Genomic DNA, 20,030 nt, shown 5'->3' on the forward strand with positions numbered 1-20,030 from the left:
CTCTGGTGGGGTAGTAAGGTACTATGAGCTCTTTAAGATAAGATGGTGCCTGACCATTAAGAGCTTTGTAGGTAAGAAGAATGATTTTAAATTCTATTCTGGATTTTACTGGAAGCCAATGCAGAGAAGCTAAAACAGGAGAAATGTGATCTCTTTTCCTGGTTCCTGTCAGAACACGTGCTGCAGCATTCTGGATCAGCTGAAGAGTCTTAACGGACTTTTTCGAGCAGCCTGATAATAAGGAATTGCAGTAATCCAGCCTAGAAGTAACAAATGCATGGACTAGTTTTCCTGCATCATTTTTAGACAGGATGTTCCTGATTTTTGCAATATTACGTAGGTGAGAAAAGGCGGTCCTTAAAATTTGCTTAATGTGAGACTTAAACGACATGTCCTGATCAAAGATAACTCCAAGATTCCTCACAGTGGTGCTGGAGGCCAGGGCGATGCCATCCAGGGAAACTATATCTTTAGATAATGCGTCACGGAGGTGCTTAGGCCCCAGAACAATAACTTCAGTTTTATCTGAGTTTAACATGAGAAAATTACAGCTCATCCAGGTTTTAACATCCTGATTCTTGAAGTTCTTTATAATCTTTGTTCTGTGCTGAACAGATATTTACTTTCTCTGCACAAATAGTCGACCTTCGGTAGTCTGCAGCTCGTACGCTTCCTGTGGTGCAGCCAATCACAACGTGTTACTGTGCTACGTCAGCCCGAAGTAGGGAAGGGGCCCCTGGACCCCCACTGCAGGCCCCCTGGAGCCCCACTGCAGGCCCCCGAGCCTCTCACTTCTCTCATGTCCTGTTCAGTCTCTCTTTAACACAGAGGTTGGTGTGTTAAAGAGAGACTGAAGAAGAGGAAGGAACAGGTCTTGCATCCAGACTCACTGGACTGAACCGGGTTAGTTAAACAGGTGATCAGGACTCAGGTGTGACTCCTGAAGGCAGCAAGAACCTGCAGGTTGTGTTTCTATGATACAAACATCAGAAAGATAAAAGTAAACTTTGATTTAACAGATGATCTGAAAGAATCCTGGTTCAGGACCTGAGACTGACCAATAATACCAGTCAGTCTGATCCGGTCCAGCTGGGGGCGCTAGTGCGTCCGACTCATTTGCTAACCGCCAATAAAACTCAAGAAGAAGAAGAAACTCAAGCACTTCCGGGTCTCTTAAGGTGGTCTGAACGTGTGATGCGGACGTGATTTTGGATCTACCTGTTCTTTAATGTCTCACCTGCGCTTACGTCACCTTGTAACCGCATCATCACGTGAACAAGTAAATACGTCTTTGATAGAACTGATAAGAAGTGACAGACGTGACTTTCAGGTTCCACCTTAAATCCAGACCCCGTTTCTGAGAGCTGCGTCTGGAGGTCTGAACCTGGACCAGAAACGGGTCTGGGTCCCAGCATGGATTTTTCTGAAGCCAAATCCAGAGTGAAGCAGCTGCTGAGCCACGTGACCCCGTCCGAGCTCCCCAGACTGCTCAGCTGGATCAGAACCTCAGGTAAACACACCTGGGTTTATTACTGAGCTGCTCACGTGTCTGATCAATAACTGATCCTCTCTGCAGATGAGGTCAGCTGATTTAATATCATATGTTCCAGACCTCCTCTGTGTGGGTCATCAAGATTATTAGTTTATACTTTACTGCAGGTTACTCTAGTTTACTTTATGATACTTTACTGCAGGTTACTCTAGTTTACTTTATGATACTTTACTGCAGGTTACTCTAGTTTACTTTATGATACTTTACTGCAGGTTACTCTAGTTTACTTTATGATACTTTACTGCAGGTTACTCTAGTTTACTTTATGATACTTTACTGTAGGTTACTCTGGTTTACTTTATGATACTTTACTGTAAGTTACTCTAGTTTACTTTATGATATTTTACTGCAGGTTACTCTAGTTTACTTTATGAGACTTTACTGCAGGTTACTCTAGTTTACTTTATGATACTTTACTGCAGGTTACTCTAGTTTACTTTATGATACTTTACTGCAGGTTACTCTAGTTTACTTTATGATACTTTACTGCAGGTTACTCTAGTTTACTTTATGATACTTTACTGTAGGTTACTCTGGTTTACTTTATGATACTTTACTGTAAGTTACTCTGGTTTACTTTATGATACTTTACTGAAGGTTACTCTGGTTTACTTTATGATACTTTACTGAAGGTTACTCTGGTTTACTTTATGATACTTTACTGCAGGTTACTCTAGTTTACTTTATGATACTTTACTGCAGGTTACTCTAGTTTACTTTATGATACTTTACTGCAGGTTACTCTAGTTTACTTTATGATACTTTACTGCAGGTTACTCTAGTTTACTTTATGATACTTTACTGCAGGTTACTCTAGTTTACTTTATGATACTTTACTGCAGGTTACTCTAGTTTACTTTATGATACTTTACTGTAGGTTATTCTGGTTTACTTTATGATACTTTACTGTAAGTTACTCTGGTTTACTTTATGATACTTTACTGAAGGTTACTCTGGTTTACTTTATGATACTTTACTGCAGGTTACTCTAGTTTACTTTATGATACTTTACGATACTTTACTGCAGGTTACTCTAGTTTACTTTATGATACTTTACTGCAGGTTACTCTAGTTTACTTTATGATACTTTACTGCAGGTTACTCTAGTTTACTTTATGATACTTTACTGCAGGTTACTCTAGTTTACTTTATGATACTTTACTGCAGGTTACTCTAGTTTACTTTATGATACTTTACTGCAGGTTACTCTGGTTTACTTTAGTTTAGGATACTTTACTGCAGGTTACTCTAGTTTACTTTATGATACTTTACTGCAGGTTACTCTAGTTTACTTTATGATACTTTACTGCAGGTTACTCTAGTTTACTTTATGATACTTTACTGTAGGTTACTCTAGTTTACTTTATGATACTTTACTGTAGGTTACTCTGGTTTACTTTAGTTTAGGATACTTTACTGCAGTTTACTCTAGTTTACTTTATGAGACTTTACTGTAGGTTACTCTGGTTTACTTTAGTTTAGGATACTTTACTGCAGTTTACTTTAGTTTACTTTATGAGACTTTACTGCAGGTTACTCTAGTTTACTTTATGATACTTTACTGCAGGTTACTCTAGTTTACTTTATGATACTTTACTGCAGGTTACTCTAGTTTACTTTATGATACTTTACTGTAGGTTACTCTAGTTTACTTTATGATATTTTACTGCAGGTTACTCTAGTTTACTTTATGATACTTTACTGCAGGTTACTCTAGTTTACTTTATGATACTTTACTGCAGGTTACTCTAGTTTACTTTATGATACTTTACTGCAGGTTACTCTAGTTTACTTTATGATACTTTACTGCAGGTTACTCTAGTTTACTTTATGATACTTTACTGCAGGTTACTCTAGTTTACTTTATGATACTTTACTGCAGGTTACTCTAGTTTACTTTATGATACTTTACTGCAGGTTACTCTAGTTTACTTTATGATACTTTACTGTAAGTTACTCTGGTTTACTTTATGATACTTTACTGTAGGTTACTCTAGTTTACTTTATGATACTTTACTGCAGGTTACTCTAGTTTACTTTATGATACTTTACTGCAGGTTACTCTAGTTTACTTTATGATACTTTACTGCAGGTTACTCTAGTTTACTTTATGATACTTTACGATACTTTACTGCAGGTTACTCTAGTTTACTTTATGATACTTTACTGCAGGTTACTCTAGTTTACTTTATGATACTTTACTGTAGGTTACTCTGGTTTACTTTAGTTTAGGATACTTTACTGCAGGTTACTCTAGTTTACTTTATGAGACTTTACTGCAGGTTACTCTAGTTTACTTTATGATACTTTACTGCAGGTTACTCTAGTTTACTTTATGAGACTTTACTGCAGGTTACTCTAGTTTACTTTATGAGACGTTACTGCAGGTTACTCTAGTTTACTTTATGATACTTTACTGTAGGTTACTCTAGTTTACTTTATGATATTTTACTGCAGGTTACTCTAGTTTACTTTATGATACTTTACTGCAGGTTACTCTAGTTTACTTTATGATACTTTACTGCAGGTTACTCTAGTTTACTTTATGATACTTTACTGCAGGTTACTCTAGTTTACTTTATGATACTTTACTGCAGGTTACTCTAGTTTACTTTATGATACTTTACTGCAGGTTACTCTAGTTTACTTTATGATACTTTACTGTAAGTTACTCTGGTTTACTTTATGATACTTTACTGTAGGTTACTCTAGTTTACTTTATGATACTTTACGATACTTTACTGCAGGTTACTCTAGTTTACTTTATGATACTTTACTGCAGGTTACTCTAGTTTACTTTATGATACTTTACTGCAGGTTACTCTAGTTTACTTTATGATACTTTACTGCAGGTTACTCTAGTTTACTTTATGATACTTTACTGCAGGTTACTCTAGTTTACTTTATGATACTTTACTGTAGGTTACTCTGGTTTACTTTAGTTTAGGATACTTTACTGCAGGTTACTCTAGTTTACTTTATGAGACTTTACTGCAGGTTACTCTAGTTTACTTTATGATACTTTACTGCAGGTTACTCTAGTTTACTTTATGAGACTTTACTGCAGGTTACTCTAGTTTACTTTATGAGACTTTACTGCAGGTTACTCTAGTTTACTTTATGATACTTTACTGTAGGTTACTCTAGTTTACTTTATGATATTTTACTGCAGGTTACTCTAGTTACTTTATGATACTTTACTGCAGGTTACTCTAGTTTACTTTATGATACTTTACTGCAGGTTACTCTAGTTTACTTTATGATACTTTACTGCAGGTTAATCTAGTTTACTTTATGATACTTTACTGCAGGTTACTCTAGTTTACTTTATGATACTTTACTGCAGGTTACTCTAGTTTACTTTATGATACTTTACTGTAAGTTACTCTGGTTTACTTTATGATACTTTACTGTAGGTTACTCTAGTTTACTTTATGATACTTTACGATACTTTACTGCAGGTTACTCTAGTTTACTTTATGATACTTTACTGCAGGTTACTCTAGTTTACTTTATGATACTTTACTGCAGGTTACTCTAGTTTACTTTATGATACTTTACTGCAGGTTACTCTAGTTTACTTTATGATACTTTACTGCAGGTTACTCTAGTTTACTTTATGATACTTTACTGCAGGTTACTCTAGTTTACTTTATGATACTTTACGATACTTTACTGCAGGTTACTCTAGTTTACTTTATGATACTTTACTGCAGGTTACTCTAGTTTACTTTATGATACTTTACTGCAGGTTACTCTAGTTTACTTTATGATACTTTACTGCAGGTTACTCTAGTTTACTTTATGATACTTTACTGCAGGTTACTCTAGTTTACTTTATGATACTTTACTGCAGGTTACTCTAGTTTACTTTATGATACTTTATTGCAGGTTACTCTAGTTTACTTTATGATACTTTACTGCAGGTTACTCTAGTTTACTTTATGATACTTTACTGCAGGTTACTCTAGTTTACTTTATGATACTTTACTGCAGGTTACTCTAATTTACTTTATGATACTTTACTGCAGGTTACTCTGGTTTACTTTATGATACTTTACTGTAGGTTACTCTGGTTTACTTTATGATACTTTACTGCAGGTTACTCTGGTTTACTTTATGATACTTTACTGCAGGTTACTCTAGTTTACTTTATGATACTTTACTGCAGGTTACTCTAGTTTACTTTATGATACTTTACTGCAGGTTACTCTAGTTTACTTTATGATACTTTACTGCAGGTTACTCTAGTTTACTTTATGATACTTTACTGCAGGTTACTCTAGTTTACTTTATGATACTTTACTGCAGGTTACTCTAGTTTACTTTATGATACTTTACTGCAGGTTACTCTAGTTTACTTTATGATACTTTACTGTAGGTTACTCTAGTTTACTTTAGTTTAGGATACTTTACTGTAGGTTACTACATTTTACTTTAGTTTAGGATACTTTACTGTAGGTTACTCTGGTTCACTTTAGTTTAGGATACTTTACTGTAGGTTACTCTGGTTTACTTTAGTTTAGGATACTTTACTGTAGGTTACTCTAGTTTACTTTAGTTTAGGATACTTTACTGTAGGTTACTCTGGTTTACTTTAGTTTAGGATACTTTACTGTAGGTTACTCTGGTTTACTTTAGTTTAGGATACTTTACTGTAGGTTACTACATTTTACTTTAGTTTAGGATACTTTACTGTAGGTTACTACATTTTACTTTAGTTTAGGATACTTTACTGTAGGTTACTCTAGTTTACTTTAGTTTAGGATACTTTACTGTAGGTTACTCTGGTTTACTTTAGTTTAGGATACTTTACTGTAGGTTACTCTAGGATACTTTACTGTAGGTTACTTTAGTTTACTTTAGTTTAGGATACTTTACTGTAGATTACTCTAGTTTCCTTTAGTTCAGGATACTTTACTGTAAGTTACTCTGGTTTACTTTAGTTTAGGATACTTTACTGTAGGTTACTCTGGTTTACTTTAGTTTAGGATACTTTACTGTAAGTTACTCTGGTTTACTTTAGTTTAGGATACTTTACTGTAGGTTACTCTGGTTTACTTTAGTTTAGGATACTTTACTGTAGGTTACTACATTTTACTTTAGTTTAGGATACTTTACTGTAGATTACTACATTTTAGTTTAGGATACTTTACTGTAGGTTACTACATTTTACTTTAGTTTAGGATACTTTACTGTAGGTTACTCTGGTTTACTTTAGTTTAGGATACTTTACTGTAGGTTACTCTGGTTTACTTTAGTTTAGGATACTTTACTGTAGATTACTCTAGTTTCCTTTAGTTCAGGATACTTTACTGTAAGTTACTCTGGTTTACTTTAGTTTAGGATACTTTACTGTAGGTTACTCTGGTTTACTTTAGTTTAGGATACTTTACTGTAGGTTACTCTGGTTTACTTTAGTTTAGGATACTTTACTGTAGATTACTCTAGTTTCCTTTAGTTCAGGATACTTTACTGTAAGTTACTCTGGTTTACTTTAGTTTAGGATACTTTACTGTAGATTACTACATTTTACTTTAGTTTAGGATACTTTACTGTAGGTTACTACATTTTACTTTAGTTTAGGATACTTTACTGTAGGTTACTCTGGTTTACTTTAGTTTAGGATACTTTACTGTAGATTACTCTAGTTTCCTTTAGTTCAGGATACTTTACTGTAAGTTACTCTGGTTTACTTTAGTTTAGGATACTTTACTGTAGGTTACTCTGGTTTACTTTAGTTTAGGATACTTTACTGTAGGTTACTCTAGTTTACTTTAGTTTAGGATACTTTACTGTAGGTTACTCTAGTTTACGTGAGTTTAGGATACTTTATTGTAGGTTACTCTAGTTTAGGATACTTTACTGTAGGTTACTCTAGTTTACTTTAGTTTAGGATACTTTACTGTAGGTTACTCTAGTTTACGTGAGTTTAGGATACTTTATTATAGGTTACTCTAGTTTAGGATACTTTACTGTAGGTTACTCTAGTTTACTTTAGTTTAGGATACTTTACTGTAGGTTACTTTACCTTACTTGTCTTTACTTTACTCAATTAGATCAATGCTTCATGTTGAACAAACTTTCTTTAAATGTTAAATAAGTTGTGTGATGTTTGTTATTGTAAATCAAATAATTAAACACATTATTATTTTACTCTCTCAAGTCTCATCTTCAGGAAGTGTTTGTGTTTACTTGATGAAAGCAATTTTCAGTCAGCAGAAAATCAGAATCCGTAGTCACGTTACGGATTGAGTGACGTCATGAAAGTTGTATTGCTTTTTTCACCTGTTGGTTCTTCCTGCAGACGAGTTCGACGAACTGCTGTCGGACAACAAGACGGTGATTCTGCAGAACATCTCCGATGAGCTGAGAGGGCGCCTTCCGGCCGACGCCATGTTCCCCTCTGAGACTACCGCGTACAGCACGGTACAGCAATACTAGTGTAGTACAACTACAAATGCACTGTAGTACTACTACAATACTACTGTAGTACAACTGCAAATGCACTGTAGTACTACTGTAATACTACTGTGTACAGCAAGGCACTGTTGATATTAATATTAGTGATAGACGAATAGATTAATCGGGATGATATATCATTATACACATGTGCATCTCAGAAAATTTTAATATTGTGAAAAAGTGTTTTTTTCCCTGTAATTTAAGTCAAAAAGTGAAAGGTGAAACTTTCATATATTTTAGATTAATTTCACATAAATATTTCAGCTCTTTTGTTGTATTTTCTTTGATGGAGACCTTCAGCTCGTCTGTATTGTTGGTCTGGTGTCTCTCATAGATTCTCTGAGGGTTCAGGTCAGGTGAGCTGGCTGACCAGTCAATCTCAGTAACATCACGGTCAGCAGACCAGTTCCTAGTGGTTCTGGTCCTGTGGGCAGGTGCCAAGTCCTGCTGGAACAGGAAACCAGCGTTTCCATAAAGCTCGTTAGCAGATTAAGTCTCTAAAGTCTCCTGGTAGACGATGCTTTGACTCTGGACTTGATAGAACGTAGTGGACCTGCACTAGCAGAGGACTTGACACCCCAGGTCATCACAGACTGTGGAAACTTCACTCTGGACTTCAAGCATCTTGGATTCTGGTCCTCTCCACTCATCCTCTGGACTCTGGGACCTGGATTTGATCTGAAAAGAGGACTTTGGACCACTGACCACCGGTCCAGTTCTGCTTCTCCTTAGCTCGGGTAAAACGTTCTGACTCTGTCTCTGGTTCAGGACTGTGTCTCTTCAGTTCCTGGACCCGTCTGAGCCTGGTGGATCTTGATGACTCCAGCCTCAGTCCAGTTTTTGGGAAGCTCCCCCAAGTTCTTGAATCTGCTTTTCTTGACCGTCCTCTGTAGGCTGCGGTCGTCCCTGAAGCTTGTCACCTTTTCCTGCCAAACTTTAACCTTCCTGCCACCATGAACATTACTGATCTGGCCCTTTCAGCAGGGACCTGCTGAGGCTCCTGGTGGACCGGGTTAATGAGTTCTGGACAACAGAACCAGACTCAGACATTAAAGTCTCTCCTCAGGTCAACATTTAATTCTTTATTCTAATATTATGAGATGTGGATTTTTGATTTCCTCGAGCTGTAAACTGTCATCAAGATAAAAACAACAGAAGACCTGAAATATTTAAATTTATGTGGAATGAATCTAAAATATATGAAAGTTTCACTCTTTGACTTAAAATACAATTAAAAATTTACTTTTTCAAGATATTCTAATATTCTGAGATGCACCTGCAGATCATCTCTAAAGAAAATCTGTATCGGTCAATCACAAATATTGATGATACTGATGAAGATGATGTTGCAGATGCAGCAGCGCTCTCGGCCGACGGTTCACGTTGACAGTTTCCTGTATGATGAAGATCAGGTGGACTCTCTGTGTGAGGAGGGAACCATGAGTCGCTCCTACTGTCTCACCTGCGGATCCTACAGAACCGCGCCACTTGGTGAGGATCATCATCATCATCTTCATCACGCGCTTCGATCTTCCTGCTTCATCATCATCTTCTTCTGTTTTTCCTCCTGCAGACTTCATCTCGCACTCGTTCTCGATACCTGAGCTTCGGTTTCTGTTCGAGAATGTTCTTCCAGACCTGAGTGGTCGGATGCTGGTGGACGTGGGCTCCAGACTGGGAGCGGTCCTGTACGGGGTCAGTAGAACCCAGTAGATAACATGCTGACAGTTGAAGGAAAGTGAACTGAAAGTTAAAACACTACAGAGGATGCACAATGTCATTAATGTGCATGTGCGTGTGTTCAGGCGTACGTGTTCAGCTCGGCCTCTCAGCTGATCGGTTTGGAGCTCAGCGACGAGTTCGTCAAACTGCAGAACGACATCCTGCAGAAGTACAAGCTGACGGACCGAATCAAGGTTCTTCACACAAACACACAAAAGAACCGACATGAGTCAGTGTGACTGTTGACAGCAGAAGTCAGTAGAACCAGTTTCTGATGAGTTCCATTTCCTGCAGGTACTCCACACTGACGTCTGCCTGCAGAACGTTCTGCTGCAGAACACGGACGTTCTCATCATGAACAACGTCTTCGAGTTCTTCATGGAACCCAGTGAACAAGTCAGGTCAGGATCCACACTAACACACACTCTGATAGAGAACCCTGTCCGCCACACTGGGTGCCATCAGCAGCCAATCAGCAGAGAGGTTCTAAAGCCTCCAGGTGTGCTGGTTGAAGGTGTGAAACAGCCTCTGCTGCTGGATGGACGAGCTTCTTTCAGATGTGACTGTAAACACAGAGGTTAGATTCAGATGCTAACATTTCTACGTCAGCACACAGCCTGAAGGGAAAACTGAGAGTAATTAATAAATTATATTTCGGCTGTTTATTAATGAATCTTATTGAGAGGAATGAAAAGCTTTAGCCAAGAGGTGTCCTCACTGTGGTTGCCAGCGGTTTAGACATTAACAGCTGTGTGATGTGTTATTTTGAGGGGACAGCAGATTTACACTGTTATACAAGCTGCGCGCTCACGACTTTACACTGTTATACAAGCTGCACGCTCACGACTTTACACTGTTATACAAGCTAGACGCTCACGACTTTACACTGTTATACAAGCTAGACGCTCACTACTTTACACTGTTATACAAGCTGCACGCTCACTACTTTACACTGTTATACAAGCTGCACGCTCACTACTTTACACTGTTATACAAGCTAGACGCTCACGACTTTACACTGTTATACAAGCTAGACGCTCACGACTTTACACTGTTATACAAGCTAGACGCTCACTACTTTACACTGTTATACAAGCTGCACGCTCACTACTTTACACTGTTATACAAGCTGCACGCTCACTACTTTACACTGTTATACAAGCTAGACGCTCACTACTTTACACTGTTATATAAGCTGCGCGCTCACGACTTTACACTGTTATACAAGCTGCACGCTCACTACTTTACACTGTTATACAAGCTGCACGCTCACTACTTTACACTGTTATACAAGCTGCACGCTCACTACTTTACACTGTTATACAAGCTAGACGCTCACTACTTTACACTGTTATACAAGCTAGACGCTCACTACTTTACACTGTTATACAAGCTGCACGCTCACTACTTTACACTGTTATACAAGCTGCACGCTCACTACTTTACGCTGTTATACCAGCTGTACTGTCACGACTTTACACTGTTATACAAGCTGCGCGCTCACGACTTTACACTGTTATACAAGCTGCACTCTCACTACTTTACACTGTTATACAAGCTAGACGCTCACTACTTTACACTGTTATACAAGCTGTACGCTCACTACTTTACACTGTTATACAAGCTGTACGCTCACTACTTTACACTGTTATACAAGCTGCACGCTCACGACTTTACACTGTTATACAAGCTGCACGCTCACTACTTTACACTGTTATACAAGCTGCACGCTCACTACTTTACACTGGAGCAAAGAGTCATTTCTTCAGTGTTTCACATGAAAAGATAGAATCAGATATTTACAATAATGTGAGGGGCGTGTCAGTGCCCAGTACCGCTGGCCGGATCCACTCTGCACATGCTCAGAAGTGGTTCTGTCAGTCAAAGAAGGTCACCGCAGATCTGCCTGCTCAAAATGATCCAACTAAATCTTTCAAATCAAGATAACAAAGTATTTTTTAATCTCTGGAGATGAAACTGTTCACTGTGATTAACAGGAAAATACTTTAGAAATGAAAAACCTGATTTCTAACAAAGGAGGCTAACGCTAGCTGCTAGCGACGGCTGCACAGCTGTAGGGTTAGCCAGTCGACGTGCAGACAGTCGCTGACTCAGGTTTAGGCCCACCCCCCTGTGGTGGTTAGGGTTAGTGGGAGGGGCTTTGGGAAGCTGTCAACGCCTTTTATACTAATATAGCTAGCTTCCTTGCTAGCTACTAGCGCTTCCGGTGTAGGTAATGTCACATAACGTGATTGGCTGTACGTTTGTGTGATGACGTGGCAGATGGTGATTGGCTGTATGTCGTAGTGTTTACGGATACTAGTTTTCGGTGAATTAATGTTACGACGCTAATGTTAGCTGCCGATCCACATAAGCTAACGTGTGTGTGTGTGTGTGTGTGTGTGTGTACACATTATTTCCATATTGCCAAAGTAAATGTGAAATAAAAGAAAAAATTTAATAAAGACCCTGAGCAGATCTGATATCTACATTTATAACTGGGACACAATTAAATTAGCTACCGTTAGCTTAACTTGATCGGCAGCTAACATTAGCGTTGTAACATTAATACATGCTAATGCCAGGCTGTGTTAGGTCCCGTTTAATAAGTAGAGCTGCATTTCATTGTATAAGTTCTCCCAGATTATTTAACGGCTCTGGGGTCTCCGCAGTTGATCCGAGGAACCGTTAAAACTATATCTATAAGCACTCCGACGTACAGCCAATCACAATCTGCCACGTCATCAAATAACGCTTTGTCAGCCTTTCTGTAAGCGTATTTGACACCCTGAGATGAGAACAGACAGCAACACAGGAGTAATTATGAACAGGCACTTTTGTGGAAACGTCCTTCAGACAGATAGGGACCCGGCAGGCAGCACGGATTGGGTACCTACAGGGTGTATTCACTCCTGTGAGATCCTGCATATTAATAACGGAACCAGTCGAAGTCAAAATAATTTGGTTCATAAACAATCAGAAAATAAAAACATCTGAACCTGAAAACATGTTCATGTTTGATAAAATTCAAACGGCGTCAGAACTTCAGTCATCTCTCGCCGTTGACCACCGTACATATTTTATCCCCATGTGGTCCGCTGGAAGGGGCGGGGCTTAGGCTCTCTGTAGAGAGCTGGTCATGACATCACTTCCTGTGTAGCCTCTGTTCCTCAGTCTGAAAACATGAAGTGAGGAAGTTTTATTCTGAAACTCTTCAGCAGCTGCAGATCAGAAACTGAAACCTTTATGACTCGAACAGAACTACAGCTGCCATAGAAACGGACGCCATCTTTGTTTGTTCAGATCCATAAAATAAATGTTTGATGATCTGAAGACGTTCTGTCCTGTTCAGGTTCTACAGTCGTTAGAAATGTCAGTGAGGTTGTGGATGAAGTTTCTAACTCGTGGAAAATATCCTGGTTTCACTTCAGCTCTTTAAACACACACAGGAAGTGATGCGTGCGTGCGTGCGTGTGTGTGTGTGTGTGTGTGTGTTCAGAGCGTGGAGGTTCATCATGGAGAACTTCAGGAAGAAAGGATCTCTGCTGGTCACCGTTCCCAGTCTAATGGAGAGTCTGAGCCCTCTGCAGGTAAAACACACACACACACACACACACACACACACACACGTGCATCACTTCCTGTTTGTGTCCAGCAGGAGGCGCTGCAGCCCGGCTGGGTGGAGGAACTTCCTGTGGACTACGATGTTTACCTGGGCAGAGACACGGACCCCGACGCTCTCCGGCAGATCCACCTGTACAGGGTGGTCTGATCTGAACCGGTCTGGACTGAACTGCATCGCTGTTCCTGGACTGTTCTGGACCGGGGTTCTACAGGTCCCGGCTCCGGACCGGGGTTCAGGACTCTTTAATCCTTCAATAGTGTTGGAGGACTGAGCAAGAGACCAGAGCGAGCTGTGACCCCGTTAAAAGTGAACTCAGTAATGGTGACATCACCACAAGTGTGAACTCCCTGTGATGTCACTCTGCTCACGTTGTTGTCATGGAAACCTCAGGTGTGTCTGTAATAAAGAGTCGAAGAGAAACGGCCCGATGGTTCTGCTGAACGTTTGTTCTGTTAAACGTCTCCTTCATCTTCCCACTGCTTCAGTGATGTCGCCGTGATGTCACTGTGACGTCGCCGTGACGTCCCCTTTCAAACACAGATTGATGTAAAACTAACTTACAAATAAAGAGTTGCAAACATTTTTCTAAAGAAACTCCTAAAATCCACTCAGGCCATAAACGCTGCTCAGACTGAAGCGGAACATCACCTGTACAGGTAGCCGCCGGTAGCTGCCGGTAGCTGCAGGTAGCCGCAGGTAGCCGCCGGTTGCCGCCGGTGACCAGCCTCTGTGACCTGACCAGCGCTGCGACAGGCTGCGTGAAAATAAAGAATATAAAACACATTCAGAGTGCTGAGCTGTTCACTGTCACATCTTAAAGCAGCTGCGAGCTTTCTGCAGATGGTGATGTCATTTCCCAGAGAGCTGATTGGTCAGTACGTGTTTTTATAGAGTTGATCTCTGATCTCAGAACCTGCTCCAGGTGAGCCGCTCAGCATCGGGGACCATGGTGATGTACCGGTAAGAAGGAACCACCGTCAAGTGACCTCGCTGAGCTCGGATCCTGCTCCGTGGTCGGAGGCCTCGGGACGCCAAACATCTGATTTATTTAACAGGAGCGCTGTGCTGCAGGTCCACGCCTGGATATGATCATGTGATCACGTTCACCAGCAACAAGTGTTCCAGGTGAACGGGTTCTTTCCAAGGCCGGGAGGTCAAAAGCAGAAACAGCAGATGTTCTTAATGTCGTGATTTGCATATTAATTATTATATTATTCTGAAACAACAAGCAGTTTAAAAAGCTCTTTTTATTTTAATGAGCAGCAGATTACCTGCGGCGTTCTGCGCAGACTCACTGCTGTGACGCATCACCTCGTGCTCTCGTCACCGCTTCCTGCCGTTCACTTCTGTGACGTCACGGCTCTGTTTCATCACCGGCCGTTTCCCGAGGCAACCATTGGCTGGCAGCGGAGGAGCGGCAGGACGGCCGACCAACCGGCGCAGAGGAGTACAGCGAAGCCCCGCCCACTTACTAACTCCGTGCGGTGCGTTCAGGTGACACAGCTCGGGAACACGCGATAACGCTGCTCACTACACCTGGTGGTGATCTGTGACAACAGACACGTTTATAAAGGTGAAAAGAAAGAAATAATTTACACAAATTAAAAATTAAAAAGAGTAAACTGAATAAATACAATCGGGTCACATGTTTTTTATTAGAAATTATATTATTTATTTTTTCAAAACTGAGACAAATAACAATTCAGCAAAAAATCCATTTATTTTATTTATTTATTTAACTGGGCACATTAATGAATATTTTACTGTAAATATGCCAGATTTAGTCAGACGGCTAATTTCCATCGGTAGTCGTACATTACAGAGGTCAGTATAAGAAAAGTACAACAAACTGTAAAAGAATAACAATATATTAACATATAGATATATTAATTAGATAAAACTTTTGTACTTAATACTATTTTAATAATTGATTTATAGTTAAATTGTTTCTTAAGCAAAAACGTGAAATATTCAGGGGTTAGGCTAAACTGAATATTTTTGGATTTTAAACATCCATATTTGACCAGTAACTTTACGGAGGCCATATTAGGCTGATTGATCGATGATGAAATCACCGTCAGATGCAGCCTTTTGTTATTAATAACTTTATAAACACAGAAATAAAAAAGAAAGAGCAGTAAGTGTTGAACTGAATCTGAAGTTTCCCAGCCGCCGCGGGTCCGTGAAGTGGTTGAAAACTTGGTCAACAAGCCGCCAGTCCGCGCGCAGCTCTCAGCTCTCAGCTCGCGGACTTCTTCTTCATTTTGTCCCGCGGATTGTCGGTCCATCGTTACACAACTCGGTAAAGTCCGTGAGGAGCAGGTTCTCCCGGCGGTTCGGAGGCTGAGGGCGGGATTAAAGAAGTTCTGGTTCCGTAGTAACGGAGGTAAGCCGCGGCTCGGACGGCGCGCGGCTCCATGCGGGCGGATTATCTCCGAGTCTAACAAAAGAGCCGGTCTGCGCGCGCTCCGCTCGGTCCCCCCTCCCGGTGCTCCCCGTCCAGGACTCCGGTTTGAATCTGACGGTCGACTTTGGTTTGTTTAGTCCGAGTTCGGGTCCCAGATTCGGTCTTCGTGACTCGGTTTCCCTCCTTTTCCTGAAAGCGGACCCGGAGCGATGCCGCTGCTCCACAGGAAAGCCTTCATCCGGCAGAGACCACCTGCGGACCTGCGGCCGGACGAGGAGGTCTTCCTCTGCAAGATCACACACGAAGTCTTCAGGTCCTACGAGTAAGTACTTTTCGAGCTCACCTGGCGCACCTGCGGGCCGCTACGGGACCGGCACTGAGTCCTGAGTGACAGTTGGTCCGCTGGCAAACTTCCAGACAACAAAAACAAAAGCAACTTTATTCAGAATGAAAAGTTGAACTTGTTCCCTGGTGAGCAGGTGCAGGGCTCCGGGGATCCGGTCCACACAGGCAGGCCGCGGTAGAAGTGGACTGGACCGGTCCGGGAGCAGGTGTACTGCTGGGCTAAAGTTAGCGAGCTAGCTGCGCTAAAGTGAGTTAGCTGAGTTAGCTCGGCTAGGTTAGCCGTTAGCTGAGAGATCAGGCCTGCTGTCACTCAACACTGTGTCAATAAAGTTTGGAGAGTTGAACTCACCTGCGGAGGGTAAAGGGACGTTACAGCCGTCACAGGACAGGTGAGCTTGCTCAGGTGTTCTCACAGAGTCTAGCCTGAAACAGACAGACTCCAGGTATTGATGACGATCAGCTGATCAGTGAACTTTCTGTGATGTTTACTTCCTGGTTGAAGTTTGGCAGCTCGAGTTCAGACATGTGACTCTAAGGTGAGGTGTCCAGGTGTGTCCAGGTGTGTCCAGGTGTGTCCAGGTGTGTCAGTGAATGAAGTATTGATCAGGACTTGATGCTTGTTATTGACATTCTCCCGGCTGATGTCACTTCCTGTCCTCAGTGAGTTCTTCGAGCGCACCATCCTGTGTAACAGTCTGGTGTGGAGCTGCGCTCTGACGGGCCGAGCGGGCCTCACCTACCTGGAGGCGGTGGAGAGCGAGCGGCGGGCGAAGCAGAGTCTGCAGAGCTTCGCTCCGTCTCTGCTGGTTCCTCTGCTCCACCTGGCCGCTCAGAGCCGCCGCTGCCGGCTGACGGAGCTCTGCGAGGACGTCTACGCCTTCGTCAAAGACCGCTTCTTCCCCGGAGAGACCGTCGACGTCACGGGACGCAACGGAGCCAGGTACGGGGGGCGGGGCCGTACGGTTACTCCACCACAGCAGGACAGGCGGGGTTACTTTATTTAGAGCAGTGCGACCAATCACGAGTGCTGACTGGCCTCGGTCAGCACTCGTGATTGGTCGCAGCAGGTACGCATCATCGACCACTTTTGGTCAGTGCGTGGAGACGGGGGAGGCGAGAGGGGGAACGTTTAGAGTGACACCAAATGTTCAGCAGGAGATGTGTTTGAAAATCTGAAGATCACCGTGACGCTGATGGAACCGAAGGTTCTCCTGACGTTCCGCTGACTACAGTCAGCAGCAGAGGCTCATGGGTATTATAGTATTCAGAACAGTTGATTAGTCAGAACATAAATCTGTCTGTCAGAGTTTCTGTGGAGGAGACCAAACAGATCAGATGACACAACAACCTGCTGTCACTCCAGAGTCTCCACATATGGACGCTTGGTCGAGACCCGTTGGCGTCAGTTTGAACGCCAAAGGTAGGTGAAGGATATTTAACAGTAAAGTCAGAGTCAGGAGGAGGTTGGGGGGACGGGAGGGCCAGAAACTGGACTTTAGACCAGGAGCCTTCAGTAACGGCAGTCCAACAAATTGTGACGCTTCACAACATCAGCACACACTTTTATTGTGAAAGTCTAACAGGACGTTGCTATTTATTCTTTCTAACTGACCACGGAGCCCGATCCGTTAAAAAGGAACGCCAAGAGGTTCTGACCAAGCGTCCATATGTGAGGAGTCGGGATGAGAACGTGTTGGATACAAACAGCATCGTGAGGAAACAAGCTGCTGATTGGTCGCGTGTGTGTGTGTGTGTGTGTTGCAGACATGTGTGTGAGATCCTGCAGGTTCACTCTCCTCACTCCAGCGCTAACGGAGCGCCGGCCGCTAACGGCCACGCCAAAGCAGCGGACGGTGACACCATCGTCATCAGTGACAGCGACGACGAGAGCAAAGCCTTCCAGAGTCCCACGGCGCAGGTCAACGGGTCAGTAGGTCAAAGGTCATTCTAATGTTGATCGGTCAGCAGGTCGTGCTGACTGATCAGGAGTAAAGAACAGGGTTCTACGCATCCTGGAAAACCTGGGAAAACAGTTGATCCCTATTCCATTCATTGAGAGAAATAGTAAAATGTCCTGGAAAAGTATTTTAACGTGATGTCGTAGCAGCGCTGTGAACGCAGCCCGAGTCAGGTCACATGGTTGGCTGGACGCCATTAATTCAAGTGACTGACGCTCTGAATAATATTAATAAATAATGAGTTGAATAATTCAGTCCCTCCAGGATCTTTCTGATTGTTGCAGCAGCTTTTCTAAAAAGCATATGACACTTTGGATGGTTTAGCTTGCAGCCAAACACGGAAAGAAAGAGAAGAGCAGCTTTCTCTCCTGGTGTTCCTGCACACGCTCAGTCCATGCTGATTTTACCAGCCGTCACCTTCGGCTGCGTCTCAGGCGAGTTCCTCACCACGAGCTCGGCTTCCCTTGGTTTCATCTTCTGGGATCATTGAACACGTCTCTGTACGTTTTTATTCGCTGTTCACATCACGTGTCTCTGATCGATGCAGATTCTCTTTCCTCTGTGAGGCTTTACTTTAGTGGTTAAACAGACTCGTCCTCGTTTTCTACTTGTGACTGTCGTCGTTGGAGGTTTGACTCGCCGCTAAAGTTGTCTGTGAAGGTTCTCGGTCATCCAGGTCGTGGTTATCCAACGAAGGCTGAGGTCAAGGACAGCTGGACGTAGATACTAGAAAGTATCTACTAGTCTCTTCAACCACGTCCAGTCGCCCTTGACTTTAACCTTCGTTGGACTCGCCACTAAAGGAAAAAGCTCTCGGAGATCTTTCAACTCAGTTTATTGATAGAAAGTTAACAAAATAATTTTCCGTAGTTTCAACACGTTTTAAAAAATTACCTTAAATTCGTTTGCTACAACTTATTCGGTGACTAAACGGTTTCACTCCTCACTCCCAGCTGCAGTCTGTCCCCGTATAAAACTACCCGTGAAGACGAACTCCTCAGGAGCGTCTGATCAGTTTCCCAAAACTTTTATTTAACAGTTATTTAAAACAAGAAAAAAATAAAATGGTTCACCTTGCTTGTCCATAACAACAATAAAAATAATAACAGGCTGCCAATAATTACTGTGGCTTCACCAGGTGGCGTTTTAGTATCGAATGATGTATCTGCTGGTATCGGTGTCACTTTGAGGGTACTGGTTTTGGTTCTGGTATGTAACGATACCCAACCCTATTCCTGAGGCCTCTCACTGTACAGACAGTGCAGTCTATTGCAACCTCGGCGGTCCTAACGCGTCCTCGCAGCACGCCTCGGGCAGAATCCAGTTTCTTTGTTTGCTGAGTTTATTGAATCCTCCTCTGAAGGTGAATCTGAGTCGCCGCTGACGGTGGTCGTCTGCTCAGTTACTGGTGTTCAGGCAGCAGGAGGTAAATATCACTCGCTTTCAGAATACTTAAAAATAATAAAGTAAAAAAGGACAAACGCAGCAGTAAGAGATGATTTCAGACTGCAGGACTTTAACATCAGACTTCAGCAGAGAGGAACATGTTGGTGTCATCAGTGAAAAGGTCCTGGAAGGTCCTGGAAGGTGATCTGCAGTGAAGCGTCCTGAGTCTGAAGGTGTTGCAGGAGGGTGACGACTGTTTTAATGTGTGTCTGCAGGAAAGAAGAAGAAGAAGCCTCTGAGTCCGTCAGTGTTTAAATACACAGTGAGGATGATGAAGGACGAACACAGCGAGGCGTTCACTGTCAGAGCCAATCAGATCAGGTGAGCCGCCGTGACATCACCACATGCTGAGATTTAGTTGGATCAGAGCCGATTGAGCAGGTTTGATCGTCAGGATGTATTGACGGGTAGTGAAGTTGAAGAGCGCCCTGCTGGACGTCAGGGTGAACTGCTTCAATCAGACCAACAGATAAAAAGCTCATCACGTTTTAAACAGGAAGTCAGAAAGTA

General features: G+C 41.9%; 2 protein-coding genes and 1 long non-coding RNA gene across 4 annotated transcripts; all 3 read left to right on the forward strand.

The window, feature by feature from the left end:
* Nucleotides 1-1,167: 1,167 nt before the first annotated feature.
* On the forward strand, nt 1,168-13,789 carry LOC119909886. Of its 2 annotated transcripts, none has more exons than XM_038728137.1 (8): nt 1,168-1,510; nt 7,860-7,981; nt 9,370-9,508; nt 9,591-9,712; nt 9,823-9,933; nt 10,034-10,140; nt 13,239-13,329; nt 13,395-13,789. In XM_038728137.1, the coding sequence occupies exons 1-8, from the start codon at nt 1,414-1,416 to the stop codon at nt 13,509-13,511; spliced, it is 906 nt and encodes a 301-aa protein (XP_038584065.1). In that variant the 5' UTR covers nt 1,168-1,413; the 3' UTR covers nt 13,512-13,789. The 2 variants fall into 2 exon arrangements, with proteins under 2 accessions (XP_038584065.1, XP_038584066.1); XM_038728138.1 differs by having other exon boundaries at nt 1,169-1,510; nt 13,398-13,789.
* Nucleotides 13,790-13,920: 131 nt separating this feature from the next.
* On the forward strand, nt 13,921-14,147 carry LOC119909887. The gene is made up of 2 exons (XR_005445558.1): nt 13,921-14,020; nt 14,061-14,147. It is a non-coding gene; the product is annotated as an uncharacterized LOC119909887 (long non-coding RNA).
* Nucleotides 14,148-15,539: 1,392 nt separating this feature from the next.
* On the forward strand, nt 15,540-18,746 carry LOC119909891 (bromodomain adjacent to zinc finger domain protein 1A-like). Its single transcript, XM_038728152.1, has 3 exons — nt 15,540-16,093; nt 16,778-17,056; nt 17,881-18,746. Exons 1-3 carry the CDS (start codon nt 15,981-15,983, stop codon nt 18,065-18,067), a joined length of 579 nt encoding a protein of 192 aa, XP_038584080.1. The 5' UTR covers nt 15,540-15,980; the 3' UTR covers nt 18,068-18,746.
* The last annotated feature ends 1,284 nt before the right edge of the window (nt 18,747-20,030 follow it).

This window comes from Micropterus salmoides, unplaced genomic scaffold (genome assembly GCF_014851395.1).
Source record: "Micropterus salmoides isolate LMB-PRFRI ecotype aquatic unplaced genomic scaffold, ASM1485139v1 Ms_hic_scaffold_19, whole genome shotgun sequence".
NCBI classification, from domain to species: domain Eukaryota; kingdom Metazoa; phylum Chordata; class Actinopteri; order Centrarchiformes; family Centrarchidae; genus Micropterus; species Micropterus salmoides.